This window comes from Xyrauchen texanus, chromosome 7 (assembly GCF_025860055.1).
Source record: "Xyrauchen texanus isolate HMW12.3.18 chromosome 7, RBS_HiC_50CHRs, whole genome shotgun sequence".
NCBI classification, from domain to species: Eukaryota; Metazoa; Chordata; class Actinopteri; order Cypriniformes; family Catostomidae; genus Xyrauchen; species Xyrauchen texanus.
In genome coordinates, this window is record NC_068282.1 from 11,631,069 (window position 1) to 11,645,870 (window position 14,802).

General features: G+C 38.3%; 1 protein-coding gene across 2 annotated transcripts in view; it reads left to right on the forward strand.

Moving 5' to 3' along the window:
• The window catches only part of shq1 (SHQ1, H/ACA ribonucleoprotein assembly factor), a 53,110-nt gene that overhangs the window by 20,591 nt on the left and 17,717 nt on the right, over window positions 1-14,802 (forward strand). For both annotated transcript variants that reach the window (XM_052131008.1, XM_052131009.1), the window contains exon 11: window positions 13,962-14,082. In XM_052131008.1, the coding sequence (XP_051986968.1) occupies window positions 13,962-14,082 (121 nt within the window). The remainder of the gene's footprint in view (window positions 1-13,961; window positions 14,083-14,802) is intronic.

Genomic DNA, 14,802 nt, shown 5'->3' on the forward strand with positions numbered 1-14,802 from the left:
GTCTCTGCTCATTAAACTGGTATAGGAGAAAGTATTAAAAAAAAGGTTTAAATCACACATTTCTCCTTTAAACTCGAATCTCTCTTCCAAGCCACCAAGGGCTCAGATCAATGGTCAAGACTAAACTCATGACATATCCACCTTTTTCCTGACTTATCCATGGGCAGCACGATTACGGTGAGAGACTTCCTCTCGGATGCTCCACTCTTCCGCTTATTTGTTGTTATCTGCTAGACGAGCAGCGGAGGCTCTGGATGAATACGAATAGGGTGTTATAACAACTACAGGTGACTTAATAACTACTGTAAAATGAATGAATATCACAACAATAAGCCCCCACAAAAGCTGCCAATGCTGAAACATTTACAGTCAAACCAGATGTAATAATCAGAGGTTGCATTAAACTAATTCTGTCACTTGCCTTTTTTTCTTTTTTTTTTTTACATTGACTGATAATTCCAAATGATGTCCATCATTTTGGAAGATAACAAACCAAGCTCCTTGTTGTTTTTTTATGAATCCTCTTTACGAGGTTCATATCACATGTCGTGCTGTGAGTGTATGTGAATGAGGTAGAGACAGAGCTGTTGTTGGCAGAGTGTGTGAGAAAGCGGCACTTGTTAATGCAGAAATAATGCCATAAATAGGAATATTTTTTTAATGGAACATATGATGAACATACACCCTCTTTTCACGGACATGTCCTCTTTGGTTTTTTTTTTTTAACCTTAATAAAGCATACTGTTGGATTTCTAGATACTTTAAATGTTAGGGATTTGGCTGTTTTCATTCTGAAGTGCACAACAAGAAACGCAATGAAATCTTGCGCGTTATATTTGTGGATTCTCTCTCTCTCTCTCTCTTTCTGCATGCTGTATGTCTGTGTCTCTCTCTCTTTCACACACACCATGCAAATATGTGTGTGTGATTGTGCTCTCATCTACTCGTGATTGCAGTCGAAACCTAATGTACATATGCAGATATTAGTGAGAAAGTGATTTAAATTAAGTAAAAACAGACTGTTCTTCCGTTTCTGACTGTTGTTAGTGATATGATAGTGCTTGGTAATGGGAATAATTTGCATCCGCATTGGAAGAACGCACTATGCATAATGGGTAATTTCGCTGCCTGTGAAAATGTGGATACCTGACGAATATATAAACCCTGCAGTGCTTTCTCCTCATCATGAGAATCTCTGCTGCAACCACATTGAAAGCAAGTGGATCTTTTCACATTTGATTTCCAAGCAAGTTGGCTACCGCAACTTATACAATTAAGATGTACTGGGCAGCTATGTAATATTGCAGTACTCCAGACTAAAAAATTACTTTGGAGCCATTGGCTAAACTGAAACATTAAGGAGCCAAATGGGTGTTTTTAGAAGCATAATTACAGATTTTCTCGATTTAGATGGCTGTTTAGCAACAAAATAGAAAGCAGAAGAAAAGGAAGTCAGCTGATAACCCATTCATTGAAGATTTAATCAACTGTATATATAGTTGAGAAGATAAGTTTGCATTCCCTTTTGTCTCATAAATGTTCACACTCTTTTCAGAATTTATACAAATATAAGAAATAAAAAGATTTTTATTTTGTTTAGTACTGCTCTTCAGAATCTACATTACAGATATTTACATAGTGTGCATATAGTAGCGTGTTGTTTTCTTGAGCATAAATGAATGTTTGCACCTTGTGTAATAGTTGTGTACCTCAGTTGTCAAAAGCTTGATTTATATATATATCTATATTGATCATAAATTACTTTTTTAAATAGTGATGGTGCTGTTTTTTACATCAGTAATGTCCTGACTATATTTTGGAATCAGCTGTTTGCCACTTTGTTGAATTAATGTAACAATTTCCTTCCAAATCAGCAAAATCTGTACATTATTCCAAACCTTTGGCTGCCAGTGTGTGTATTTATTTATATATATTGTGTGTGTGTGTATATATATATATATATCACATCACACACACTGTATATAATATATACTGATTCGCTGAGAAAGTGAATCTGATTCAAACTGCTAACCTGAGCTCCTGAGTTCAAACCCTCAGTTCTTTTCTGGTGATTCATGAAAAAGATCTGGTTCAAATAATAATTTGTCCATGACTCTCTCGCACTGGGTTTGTTGTTGGGTGCGGTGCAGCGAGCTCATCAGAAACCAAACAGGTGAAAAGCACCGTGAGACACTGGTTGTGCGCATTCTAAAAATTTATTCAATAGCTCACAAGATGAATCTGATGAAACTGCATATGAATGCACACAACCCGACTGTCGCCAGTGGTGACTAGATTTTAAATAGTTTGCGCCTTTGCGCCCATTTTAGTCGCAGTTTGTAGCCCTGTATTGTAGAAGAAACAACATTTGAAGTGAAAATAAAAAGTCAGAATTGATCCAGTTAATTTTCTTAATAAATGTAAATGGTCTTAATGTGCACATTTTGTCACGATAACAGATAAGGAGAGACTCTGAAAAAGAAGCGTTACCTTTGGGCTACATTGAAATGCTCCTGAATGGGAACTTGAACTTCAGCCTCCACATACCATTTAAAAAGCCTCCTTAAACTTTTTTTTTCTCATTGAATATCCTGGTCATTAAATTCACTCAGAAATGAGGGGGTTTCTACACATTACAAAAGTAAAACTGGGTTGTGAATGGCATTTCATGTTGACTTTAAAGACCACTTGAAATCGCTCACTGAGTTTTCTGTCCTGTTTTTTGCATTTAATACTGATACAGAACGATTGGACGGGACATATTAAAGGGCTCATAACATTTTAATTATTTTTTAAATGGCTAGTAGGCTGTGAATTGATCGGCTAATGATTTGCTACATGCTGTTTGGTTGCAAGGGGAGGGATATTATTATTAGTGCTGCAACTAACTATTATTTTGATAATCGATTAATCTAAGGATTATGAGACTATTCAGCATTTATTTAATTGATTTTATCATTAGCTCTTAACCAATTATTCAGCTTGTGTCCCGACTTAAAAGGTTGTATTAAATGTGCTTACTAACAATAAAGAGGACAAAATCATCTTTTAATAATACCTCTAAATGAAGTTCACTGAATTAAAGGGGGAAAAATGACTTTTTAGAAAGTTAATTCAGTAAAGAAATTCACTGTAAAAAATCTTATTATCAAGTGTTTTTGTCATATTTTCCATTGAAATATGTCTAAAGCCTTAAAAACAAGACATTTACTTGAGAAGCAACATATAAGATATTTAGACTTGCTTTAAGAGAATGAATCTTAAATATAAGTGTATTTTGTATACAAGTGTATTTTTTCACTTGGTTGTACAAAATATACTTATAGTCAAGATTTAGTCTCTAAAAGCAAGTCTAAATATCTTATATGCTTCTCAGGTGAATGCATATTTTTTAAAGGAGATTTAGATATTTAAATTGGAAAACAAGCCAAAACAAAAACGAATCAACATATTTTGTTGCAGTGTATAATGGGGCACAGACTACCCTCTCTCACCTTCCTGTTCACTTCAGTCCATCTTTATCTCACAAAAAGTAAAGTCTCTCTTATTAATAAAGCTGCATATTGCTAGTTTTCTTCATGATAAGAAATGCACAGTGATGTTTATTATGATTAAAGTCGTGAGCAATCACGTTATAATCTAGCTGCAGTAAGCACTCACTCGAGGGATGAGCGTCCCCGTGCCAGAGTGTTCATCAACCGGATGCAACTCATAAAAGAGGTGCTGACCGCACAGAGAGACAAGAACAGAGTTTATAGTTATTTACATGACCTGCTTCCATATTACTATAACTTTATTAAAGCTATAGCGCATTAAAGATAACTGCATTAAAGATGTAACGCCGGTGTGTTTCCTTTAAAGACGCTCGACACACAAGATTTGCTTCTGCAGACTGCCAGCTTCAGCTCCACTTATTCCACAATGAGAGTGCTTCTGTATATACTTATTTTGCATTATAATTCTTTCATACTTTGCGATCTACATCCCTTGAAGCTGTTTGGAGTTTGTCTGGCCTTTTGAACTTTGTAATTCTTCCTCTCCTCAGTCAGGCACGAGCTGCAGTGCTGCTCTCATCATTAGAGTTTAATGTGACCTCATGTTACAGTAAATGTGGTCAAATGACTATTCGACAGTGAAATAGTGTGTCGACAATTTTTTATTTGCGACGTTGTCGATAACGCCGACTAATCGATTCAGCCCTAATTATTATGGTCACTGTAAATGCAAAATTTAAATATCTGCTAAAAGTGAATTTTGTCAAAGTTTAGAAGTACACTTATATATAGATGACCTCTAAGCAAATGCACATAGACTAAAACCCATAAACTATATTTAAGGGATGAATGACAACCCGAACTTGACAGACAACCTAAATTTACCCATAGCAGAAAAGAGCTGCTGACACACAGGACTGAATTTAACACAACTCCCCATTCCGAACAGCATGGTGCTTTGGTAAAAGACGTTTTCAATGACAGAAAAGTCAACAGATTGGTCATGTCTTGTGTGCTTAGTCTTGCTGTTCTGTCAATGTAAGTGGGAGGGAGGGAGGTTAAGAGCGAGAGAAGCAGACAGGAAGGTCTGTGCACTTCTTAAAGAATCAGGGATTCTGCCGAGCATACACTATTGGCTTTGATATCTCTGTGAAAGGAGAAATCTTTAAATCAAAGAAGCCATCTGTGATGGAGACAGGAGTGTTGTATAAACATTTTAGGGTGTGTGTGGTAAGATTATCCTGCAAATGTTGACCTAAGCACTCATAAATAACTGCAATGGCTTGTAAGATTTGGGATTACCAAGTTATGGTTTATTTGAAAGTTATACCACGGGTCTGTTAAATGCTTGATTCTGATTGGTTCATGGACATTATAAGGTGTGCTATTATTTTTCAAGGAAACGCACGGCGTAAAGTAGTACGCCGAAGTAGTTCCAGGTCTTGACTGCATTTCAAAGAGCCCTACAGCTATCACAACATCGTTTAAAATATTGATTTCAAAATATCATATTAAACAATGTCTAAAATATATTACATTTTATTTCAATTTTGGTTAAAAAGAGCCCTCGCGCTCCCTTGTCTCAACCGCACATACACACACACGCGCCACACACACACACACACAGAGACTCGAGTCGACCAACAAATATAGCCACACCCACGCGACTTCATCAATTCAACAATTTTTGTTATCTGAAATAACTTTTAATGTTTCAATGTATTTTGCCCTAAACAGCCTCACATAGCTATAGTGGAAAGCACCGTGCTACTGCTGCGTGACCGCATTGCCACCTCGGGTGTGCATTATTTTTCAATAATTCAATGGCCTGTCATCAATTATTCCTTACGTAAGTCAGAGCAGAGACTACAAGGCAGAACAAGATTAGATAAGCACAATTACACTTCACTTATCTCAGGTTCATGTCAGGCTCTAGCAGCTGCTTGTGCTGACAGGAGAATTATATGTACAAACTTATTGAAGATTACTTAAATGGAAAGTTCACCTAACCATTCAATTTGTAATTATTTATTCACCCTGATGTTGTTCCAAATCCGTATGACTTGCCTCCATGGAACACAAAGAGATGTAAGGCATAATGTTGGCTTAAGTCCCTATTCACTTTCATTATATCTGTTCCATACAATAAAAAGGAATAATGACTGAGGCAAAACAATTATTGTGGGCGGCTGTGGCTCAGGTGGTAGAGCGGGTTGTCCACTAATCGCAGGGTTGGCCATTTAGGTTCGATAGATTCAGTTCCTGGCCCACACGACTCCACATGCCGAAGTGTCCTTGGGCAAGACACTGAACGTCAAGTTGCTCCCAATGGCAGGCTAGCGCCTTGCATGGCAGCTCTGCTGTCATTGGTGTGTGCGTGTGTGTGAATGGGTAAATGAGACGCAGTGTAAAGCGCTTTGTAGAACCGCCAACAGGGTTGGAAGTAACGGGCTTGTAAATTTAAGGTCACAACCACACTCATCCAATTAAGTTTAAAATCTCCATTTTCAGTTTCCTAAAGTTTGCAGTTATGGAAAGCGTTTTTAAAAGTCTGTTTTTGGTGGAGGAAAACACTGTTCCAGTGTGGATGAGAGGCATAAACGTATCGAAATGAATGTGTTTTCAAATAAAAACGTATTTGTGTGGATGTGGCCTAAGTTAAGATATCAGTCTCTAGGGACTAGCTAGTTTTTACGTGTTTGTTGATTTAAATTCTAGATTGTTTTTACTACAGTTAAAATGAATAGAAATACATCATATGTCACAGTTATGACATCAGGCATCCCAACCTGCAAAAAGTCATTTCAGGGAGGTATCCCGGACCCCCCCCATATCACCACAGAACAAGAGTTTACTTGTATACTTATACTATTTATGTAAACTGCTTTTATTTATATTCCATTGCAACTTTAAACAGGTCTAAGGAGTTTATTGTTTTCATGTAGCCTAGGTAACTAGCCGGCCTGAATAATATGCACATGAAATGAAACTTGTTTAACACACCTCAACATGTCTTTTACAATCATTTAACCCGCCATGGGCAATGCTGAAGTCACTGTTACAAACTGTACAGCGTGCAAGACTGTCATTATGTTTCACTCTTATTAGACGGGTACACTTTCGTGTAGTCTGGCGTAAAATTTGTCTTATATTTTCGCTTTTTGGGGCACTCTCCCTCTGCCATGGCGCTCCTGTGTCTAGATACACTGTCCTGATTAATTAAGTTCGGGAGAAGAGATAAAAGCCCGCCCACACTGACAATTGATTGGTTGACTTACCGAAACAGGCCAATCAGGATGCTCTCTGTCTTCACTTCTTGATGCACACACACACACAAGGTCTCTCACTCTCTCCCTCTCTGCCGTGCGCGCTACACGGTTTGGAGCACAGTCTAACCGCTCTTGCTCGCTCGCTCTTGATTCCGGGAGATTTTAACTAATTTGCGGGCATCAGGGAGCCGCTATCAATACGCGGGAGACTCCCGGAACTTCCGGGAGACTTGGGATGTCTGTGACATTGTTGTATGACTATAAATGTTTGATACCATTTATCACCATTCACTTTAATTGGATAATTTTTCCAAATCGTTTTTTTCTAAATTTAGATTACTCAGTAGGGACTAGCTAGCTATGTTTTTGGTAAATAAAATTAAGGTTAGAAATTATTTTTACTTCAATGAATGGGATATCAAATCAAAATTATGACATTTATGGTATGATTTTAACTGACCCCATTTACAATGCATTTAAGAAAACAGTTTATTGAAATACTTGAAATGAAGGAAAGCAACGGAGAACAAAACATTTATTCTAGGATCCCATTTTTATTATTTACACCAGCAATGTGGGGTAATTAATAAAATTCAGTTGCTGTGGAGAAAGCTGCTTTCTGACTAAAGCGGAGATCACACTAGGCTTTGAGCGTGCTGATTTTTTCCGGACATCCCAGACCAGGATATGATGTCACATGGGGGAGCTTCTGGTTTTTAGTAAATAACACTTCACAAATAACTACAAATATTATAATAAACAGGTTAAAATATACCATCATCTCACTTTCCAGTAGCAATATAAAAACACAGCTTTGAAATATGTATCCTTTAAATGGAGCCAAGAATTCAGGGAGGTTTTGATCTTCTATTGGTCACGTGTCCTCTTGTTATGCAGATTCGTAGTTCAAAGTTCACCAAACTTAAACTTTGGTATGTAGCGTCATGCAAAATTTATTTGCATGAATTGCCTTTCTGGTCTCACACATTTGCATGCATTTGAATGGGAGTGAATGGAGAGCGTTGTGTAGTGTGACCGCCCCTTGAGCCATATACGGGGGTAAAAAGTATACCACTCACGCATTGCATGTAAACACGAACACTGCTTTCATGTCTTAAGCAGCTTTCTCACAATAAACTTCTTTCTGGTGTCCATGGAGATTAAATACATTTCAATGTGAACTATGGTTGGGCGATGTCCCCTAAATTGGCAGTTGACGATGTTGACAGTAAAACATCGCGATGGACGATGATATCGTCGGTGGGGGGGGGGGATTATATAATTTCATATAATTTTGAAAAATTATATGAAAAATTATAATTTCGTTATTTTACTAACCCAACTAATGACTCGTCGGCGCTTTATCAGTAGGTTGCACGACACGTGAAGCATTTTTTTTTTTAGCTTTCACTTAAGAAGAGTTGTGCACTTTTTATTTTAATATATCTCTTTACATAAATACTATTTTCCACTTAAAACTATAATTTCAGTTATTTTACTCACTGATGAGCAAAGGTCGAGGCAGAAATGACAATGTACCTGCAGGAAATGGCCATTGATGGGGAAAAGGACCGCTGACTTGGTGGAAAAGCGAGCGACAAAAGGTTTCCGTTCATGGCAAGATTAGCACGGAAATATCTGTGCATATACCAGTACTCCATCAGAGCGGTCTTCAGCACAGCGGGTAGTGTAGTTACTCCAATCCGCAGCTTATTAAAACCAGATAAAGTGAATATGTTGGTATTTCTGGCCAGAAACATCGAAATTTAAACATGGTCTATGGTGAAAGATATTAGACTTCTTTACGCATTTTTAAGCCATCCGTTCTGTGAGCTATTCGATTTTGCATATTATTTTTTAAACGTTCATTTGTGTAGTTCTATATGACCACTTTACAATATTTCAATAACACAATTTATTTTGTAGCCTGTGCTGAAGTTAATTGTGCTGCTAATTATAAGTGAAATGTTAATGCAGAGTTTCGGTCTGAGTGTTGTTCCCGTTTTCTTGTTTTATTTGTTGTTCTTCTATGTTTTAATAAATGTGTGTTATTCATATTCACCTTGTTTCTTTCATTTGATTTGACATTATGGATTTATGGCCAAGAAAATTTTTCTTTAAAAGTATTAACCAGACAAAAGTTATTTGACATTCAGCTGGTCTGGGTTTATCTTAAACTGCAGCTTCAGTGTGTACAAGAGCTATGTGACAATGAGCAAGATTTTCTGAGACACTACAACTACTAATAATTAATTAATAAAGGCTATTTTCTTGTAGCCTACAACATAAAATATTTTAATCTAAATGTACAGTGTAAGACATGTAAAAAAAAGACAAGAAGCTAACAATGTCAAGATCAATATTTGTGTAGCCTGCCTGACACGGTATTTTCACAGACTAACACGTCACGTCTCTGGCATATACTACAGTATTTAAAATAGCATATGCATTAGTTATATTCTCAATTTAATTTACAGAGCAATCCCTGCAAAGTTTTTAGGTTAACTATAGAAGAGACTAGGATTAGTGAGTCACACTAGCAAGACTCGCAAAAGGGGGCGTGGCATCACGATGGTGGCTCTACATCGTGATGTTGGTCAGCCATCATGATGGACGATGATATCGTCCATCGGCACAACCCTAATGTGAACACACTTTAATTGGGTAGAAAATTAGAAGGATTAGATGTCTGCCTCTAGAGGTTGTGATACCTTTTGCTTCAAAGTGCCATCCATACTTACATACAAGTTCTTTTAAATACACATTGGCCCACTCTTTTCCTCTATGTACAGATTTCAAAATATACTCCTGGGTTTAATCCTCTTGTTTGCTTTTCATGGTGAGTCTCTTTGACATTTCGCTCCAGTCTACAATTAATAGATTTACAACCATTAAAGCCACAGGAGCAAAAACGCTGCATTTAATGAACAGGAAAGGCAGCCTTGTCACATCGAGACTCCTGCGTAATTAATTTGTCTGTGGAACGCGAATGGAGGTGTGTACCTGATGTGTGTACTCAAATTTGAGGCTCTTCGTTTAAGCGGCTGTGAAAGCAAACAGTCGTAGGTAGTAGGAAAACAAACCCATTAAAGATGCTGCAGAAGGAAAGCCATGATAGAAATGTTATCCAGTGGTAAATATTTGAACAGCCTGCTGGCAGCTTGTCTGGTAGTTCTCCAGGAGATCTTTTAGTCGACTGCTAAAGCCAGCGGGCCCTCAAGGAGAATAAGGAGGGAGAGCATGGTTAAGGATGATGGAACGTCTCGCCCAGCCTGAAGGTGCACTATGGGCAAATATAAACCATAGTAAATATACGGAGGGTTCAGGAACATGCCAGTTTTTCATTTAACTGCAAAGCTTTGATTCATTTTCCACTTGTTTTGCACTGTTTTGTATTTATTGGGTTGTTAGAAGAATGGCCTAGTGGTTAGTGTACACGATTCGACACATTTAGCTATGGTGCTCATGTGGGAGATGCAAGTTTGAGGCCGGCTTGTGTTGTTTTCCGATCCCTTTACACCCTCTTGTCCTCTACTCTGGAGGTTCACAAACTTAAACCCTGAGTATTCTTCCAATTTGACGCAATCACTCATTCAGTCAGTTGGCGCGTGCATGCTATGACTACTATTAGACATCGGACTTTCTCTTCAGGAGTTAAGACCTATAAAGATGTCTTAAAATTCCTTCAAACTCGAGTTATACAAGTGCAGGTATTTCCAGACCTTATTACACTCTTGACTTGTACATCCACTGTTGTTATTTTTACCTTCATCTCCAATTGTTTGGCAGTGATTACATCATCTAGCACTACTTCGTTACAACTATGGCCAAAATGTAAGCGTTGCCACCTTGTGGACCCACTAAGTAGTGCAAATAAATATAGGTGGATGCGCATTCTGCTCGAATGTCTCGCGTCTGCTAAAAAACAATGACAACGGTTAACTGTCATAAATAAATCCCTGTCAAATACTTTCTCTGCTCATCTCTGCTTTGCTCCGACGAAATTGTTTAAGTATTGAAATAATACAAAATACGTTTTTTTTCTTCCAACATTGCTGTTATGTTAACCACAAAAACATTTACATTTATGCATTTGGAAGACTCTTTTATCCAAAGCGACTTACAGTGCACTTATTACAGGGACGATCCCCCCGGAGCAACCTGGAGTTAAATGCCTTGCTTAAGGACACAATGGTGGTGGCCGTGGGGATTGAACCAGCGACCATCTGATTAACAGTTATGTGCTTTAGCCCACTATGCCAACACCGAATGAGTTGGTAGCATTCCTCGAGGTGTAAATTCATGTTAAATAATTCAACAATCGGATTCAGCTTATACCGCAGTTACCTCCATGTAGTATGCAGAAAACACAGACTGAATTATGGATTCTAGTCTTAAAAATGGCATTAGCTATAAAACGCAGATTGTCATGGAATATAAAATATTTGGATAAAAATGTTTGATTGCACAATTAATCAAATTAAAATCGCAATGTCCTAGTGTGATGATTAAACTGCAAATGTCTGTGATTTAAATAAATATATAATCTGCAAGTGATGTGCACTTCAAAATGAATGTGTAAAGCTGGCCGCTTATACACTGAAAAAACCTTATTATTGTCTGTATGATACTAAAGAGGGCATATCGGTCTAAAGTGTGCTGCACATGCAGAATTATTTATTTCGTTTAATCACAGCTTTACAGTGATTTAATAATTACACTGGGCCATGGAGCAAACTGCTTATCTGGAGGTGAGAAACAACAACAGAAAAGATGAAGCATGATTAAATGGACACATGTGCTTTTGCTTAAATATTACAATTGTATGGCACATAAAATCTCCTGGTAAATTGTGCCTTGAGAATAGTGGGAACCCTGGATAAGCCAGAAAGGGTGTTTGCATACCGAAATTAGTTTAATGGGCAAAAATCGACATGTGCCAATCGGTTTTTGCTTAAATGGTTTATGACCAAATTTGTTGTTGGCTTATTAAGCATAATAGAAGAAAAAAAGAAGAGGAAAGGGAAAAGACAGTTTTTCCTCATATGTTATGAATAATTCCCTCTTAAGACCAAGTTAAACTGCATTTTTATCTTGTTTTCCAGTCAAAATATCTGTATCCTTAAAACAAGAAAAGTTTACTTATGAATAAATTTGTGTACATTTTGGAATTTTGGAGGTGTGCCTTGCGCCCCGCCTACTGGTGTGTCATCCCCGCCTTCTGGCGTGTCATCCCCACCTTCTTCGACCTGGGAGGAGCCAGGACGGGAAAAACAACAACATCATTAAAAATAGGCAAGGGAAAGGCCAGCACGGAGCAAGAGAGAGAGAGGTTCTCTGATGCATCGTCAGGTGGTCCTTGATCTCTCCTCCTCCCTCTCAGGCGGACGACAGCCACTCCTGTGTCAAACCTGTGACCCCCAAAGGACAGAACGCCCCTCTGCATTTCTGGCAGCAAGTGGGCACACTCGTCCACCCCTGACAACGGCCCTACTACTCAGGGCAGTCGGGGAGTCGATTCCCTCCTTTCCTTCCTCGACCCCTCCGCGTTCCTAGTGGCCGGCAGGGCACTCCTCTGCCCCTGGTAGCGGCTCCATCACTTCAGGCGGTCGGGGAGTCCAATCCCGCCTCGCAGACTACGGCCATTCCCCGCATCTGGGCGGTCAGGGTACTTTTGTCCCCCGGCGGATGGCAGCGGTGCTCCCCTTGGTGGTCGGCAGTGTGGAGGACTCTAGGACGGGCATCCCTCCTCCCTCCCCGGTTTCAGCACCAATGTAACAAGGTTATAAGGGGAAGGAGGCGGCGAGAACCGGCTTGACAATATAAATTAAGTTTAATGGTAAACTTAATCATAAACATAAAAACATACAGGGCAGCTGCCATAGTTCTCTCTCTCGTACTGTCTTCTCCGGTCACCTTTATCCCTTGCACGCCTCATCAGGCTGATTGGGGTCTGGGTGTGTGTCAATCCGGCCCGGCCCTCCTCCGTGCTGCACTTACCCTATTGGTTAAATTTTTTTTCTTTTGTATTAAGACTAAAACTAACAAAATGTATTGAGGTTTATGCTTAAACAACCAAAACAATTTAATAAAATGAGACAAAAATGTGCTGAAAATAGGGAATTCTGTGCAGAGCAGCTTCAGAACATTCGGGGTTTTTTTCCCTTTCCTCTCTTACTTTCTCTTTTCTCTTGGTAAACAAAATATTTTAGTATAAAAATATGATGTATACTTTTTACAAGTAAAAAAACTTTAATTATAGATGAATGAAGGTTAGAGAACGAGAGAGATGGAAGGGAAATGGGAAAAAAAGCAAAAAGTTCCTTGAGATCTCTCTCTCACTCTGTTTGTCTGTCTCTCTCTCCCACTATCTCTATCCAAGGAAGAGTTCCATCTTAAATTGGAACCAAATGTTTGTATAAGGCTTTCCTCAGTGCGAGTGCACTGTTTGTTTTCTGAAGCAGCTGGAATGTCTCCACTGGCTGCCAGCCTATTCTGTGGGCGGCTCAGGGATCCTTGCGGCCTTCATTTCTCTTTACAATTGAGCCCGTTGCCTTGCGCTGAGGGGATATTTTTACACCTTTTTCTGGAGACTGGTGTCATGACAACACATATCGCTGTGGCACGACACCCTCAAGGTGTTTGTGGGTATGTTTTGTGTGTTGTGGACTCATCTGCTAGAATGAAAAATACAGTTATCTCCTTAAGTGCTCAGAAATCATCCACTCTGCTCAGGATTTGAGTATCCCAACCAGCCCAAGATAGCGACATTGGCTCAACCAGTGGTGAGAGTTTGGGGTAGGACTAATCAGGTTTGTTGACCAATGGAAGATAAGGGGAATGTATCTTTAATTGAACATATTTTTCTTACCCAATTGGCAAATAATTTTTTTAGTTTGAAGCATGAAGCAAACAAACAAAATGTAGGGGTTTTTGAGGTTTATGCTTAAAAACATGAAAAAAATATATATATATTCTCTGATAACTTAAACAATTTAGATTCTTAGGTAAATTTATCTTGTTTTAAGGATGTTTAGATACTGAAACATGACAAAAATACTGAGTAATAAAATGATTTTTGCAGTGTTTATACACAAAACATTGTTTTATATGAACAGTTTTGGGGTGTCTTGAGTAAACATAGTCTTCTGAGTTTTCTGTGTTTAGACTAAATCACTATATGTTTTCTTTGTTGCAGGGAAGGCTTGCGTTCTTAAATGTCTTCTGGCCATCCATAAGATCTTCAGAGAGAACGATCCGGCCTATATCCTCAATGACCTCTACATTACAGACTACTGCGTCTGGATCCAGAGGGTCAAGTAAGTTCAGTCACTTGAAGTTCAGTCATCCTTCCAATTTTTTTTATATTGTTATTATATTAGGAGCAAATTGTACTGGTGCCAGAATCAGATGTTTAGCGAATCATGTAGTTCATGAATCCCTGTTGTGAAATAAATTGCAGGCTCATTAAAGCAAAAAGCCATGTGAGGCCATGCGATACATTGATTTCACTAGATTAGGAGTGTTCTTAGGCACAATACAAAATTGAGTGTCTAAAACCCCTTTAAGTAAAATTGTAAAATCACTGTAAAGCGCTGCATTTTTACCAGCATTATTGCTTATATGGAAAAGTAATTGCGTTTATTATTCATAATAATCACAATAAACGTCTATCGCAAAGATGCTTTTTTTTTATTTGAAAAACTTTCCAATATACAACAAATGAGCAACCACTGCATTAAGGCATAAACTTTGCAAATATAGTTGAGCAGAGACTTGAATAAAAACATATGAACAGATATTATACTTAAACCAAAATTAGGTCATTCCACAGCTTTCCAATAAATTCAGGTACTTGCTGGCATTCTTAGGATCTGTTCAGACTGAACACCTTGTTGTGCCAAAAAAAGCTAGATGCAGCACAATGAATGGAACATGGCGTCTAAAAGACATGGTGTTTCTGCGTCAGATGCTGAAAAACAAAAACGCTTCCGGATGCAACGGTTTCCAGGTGCAAAAGTGTGTTTGGTGTGAACGGC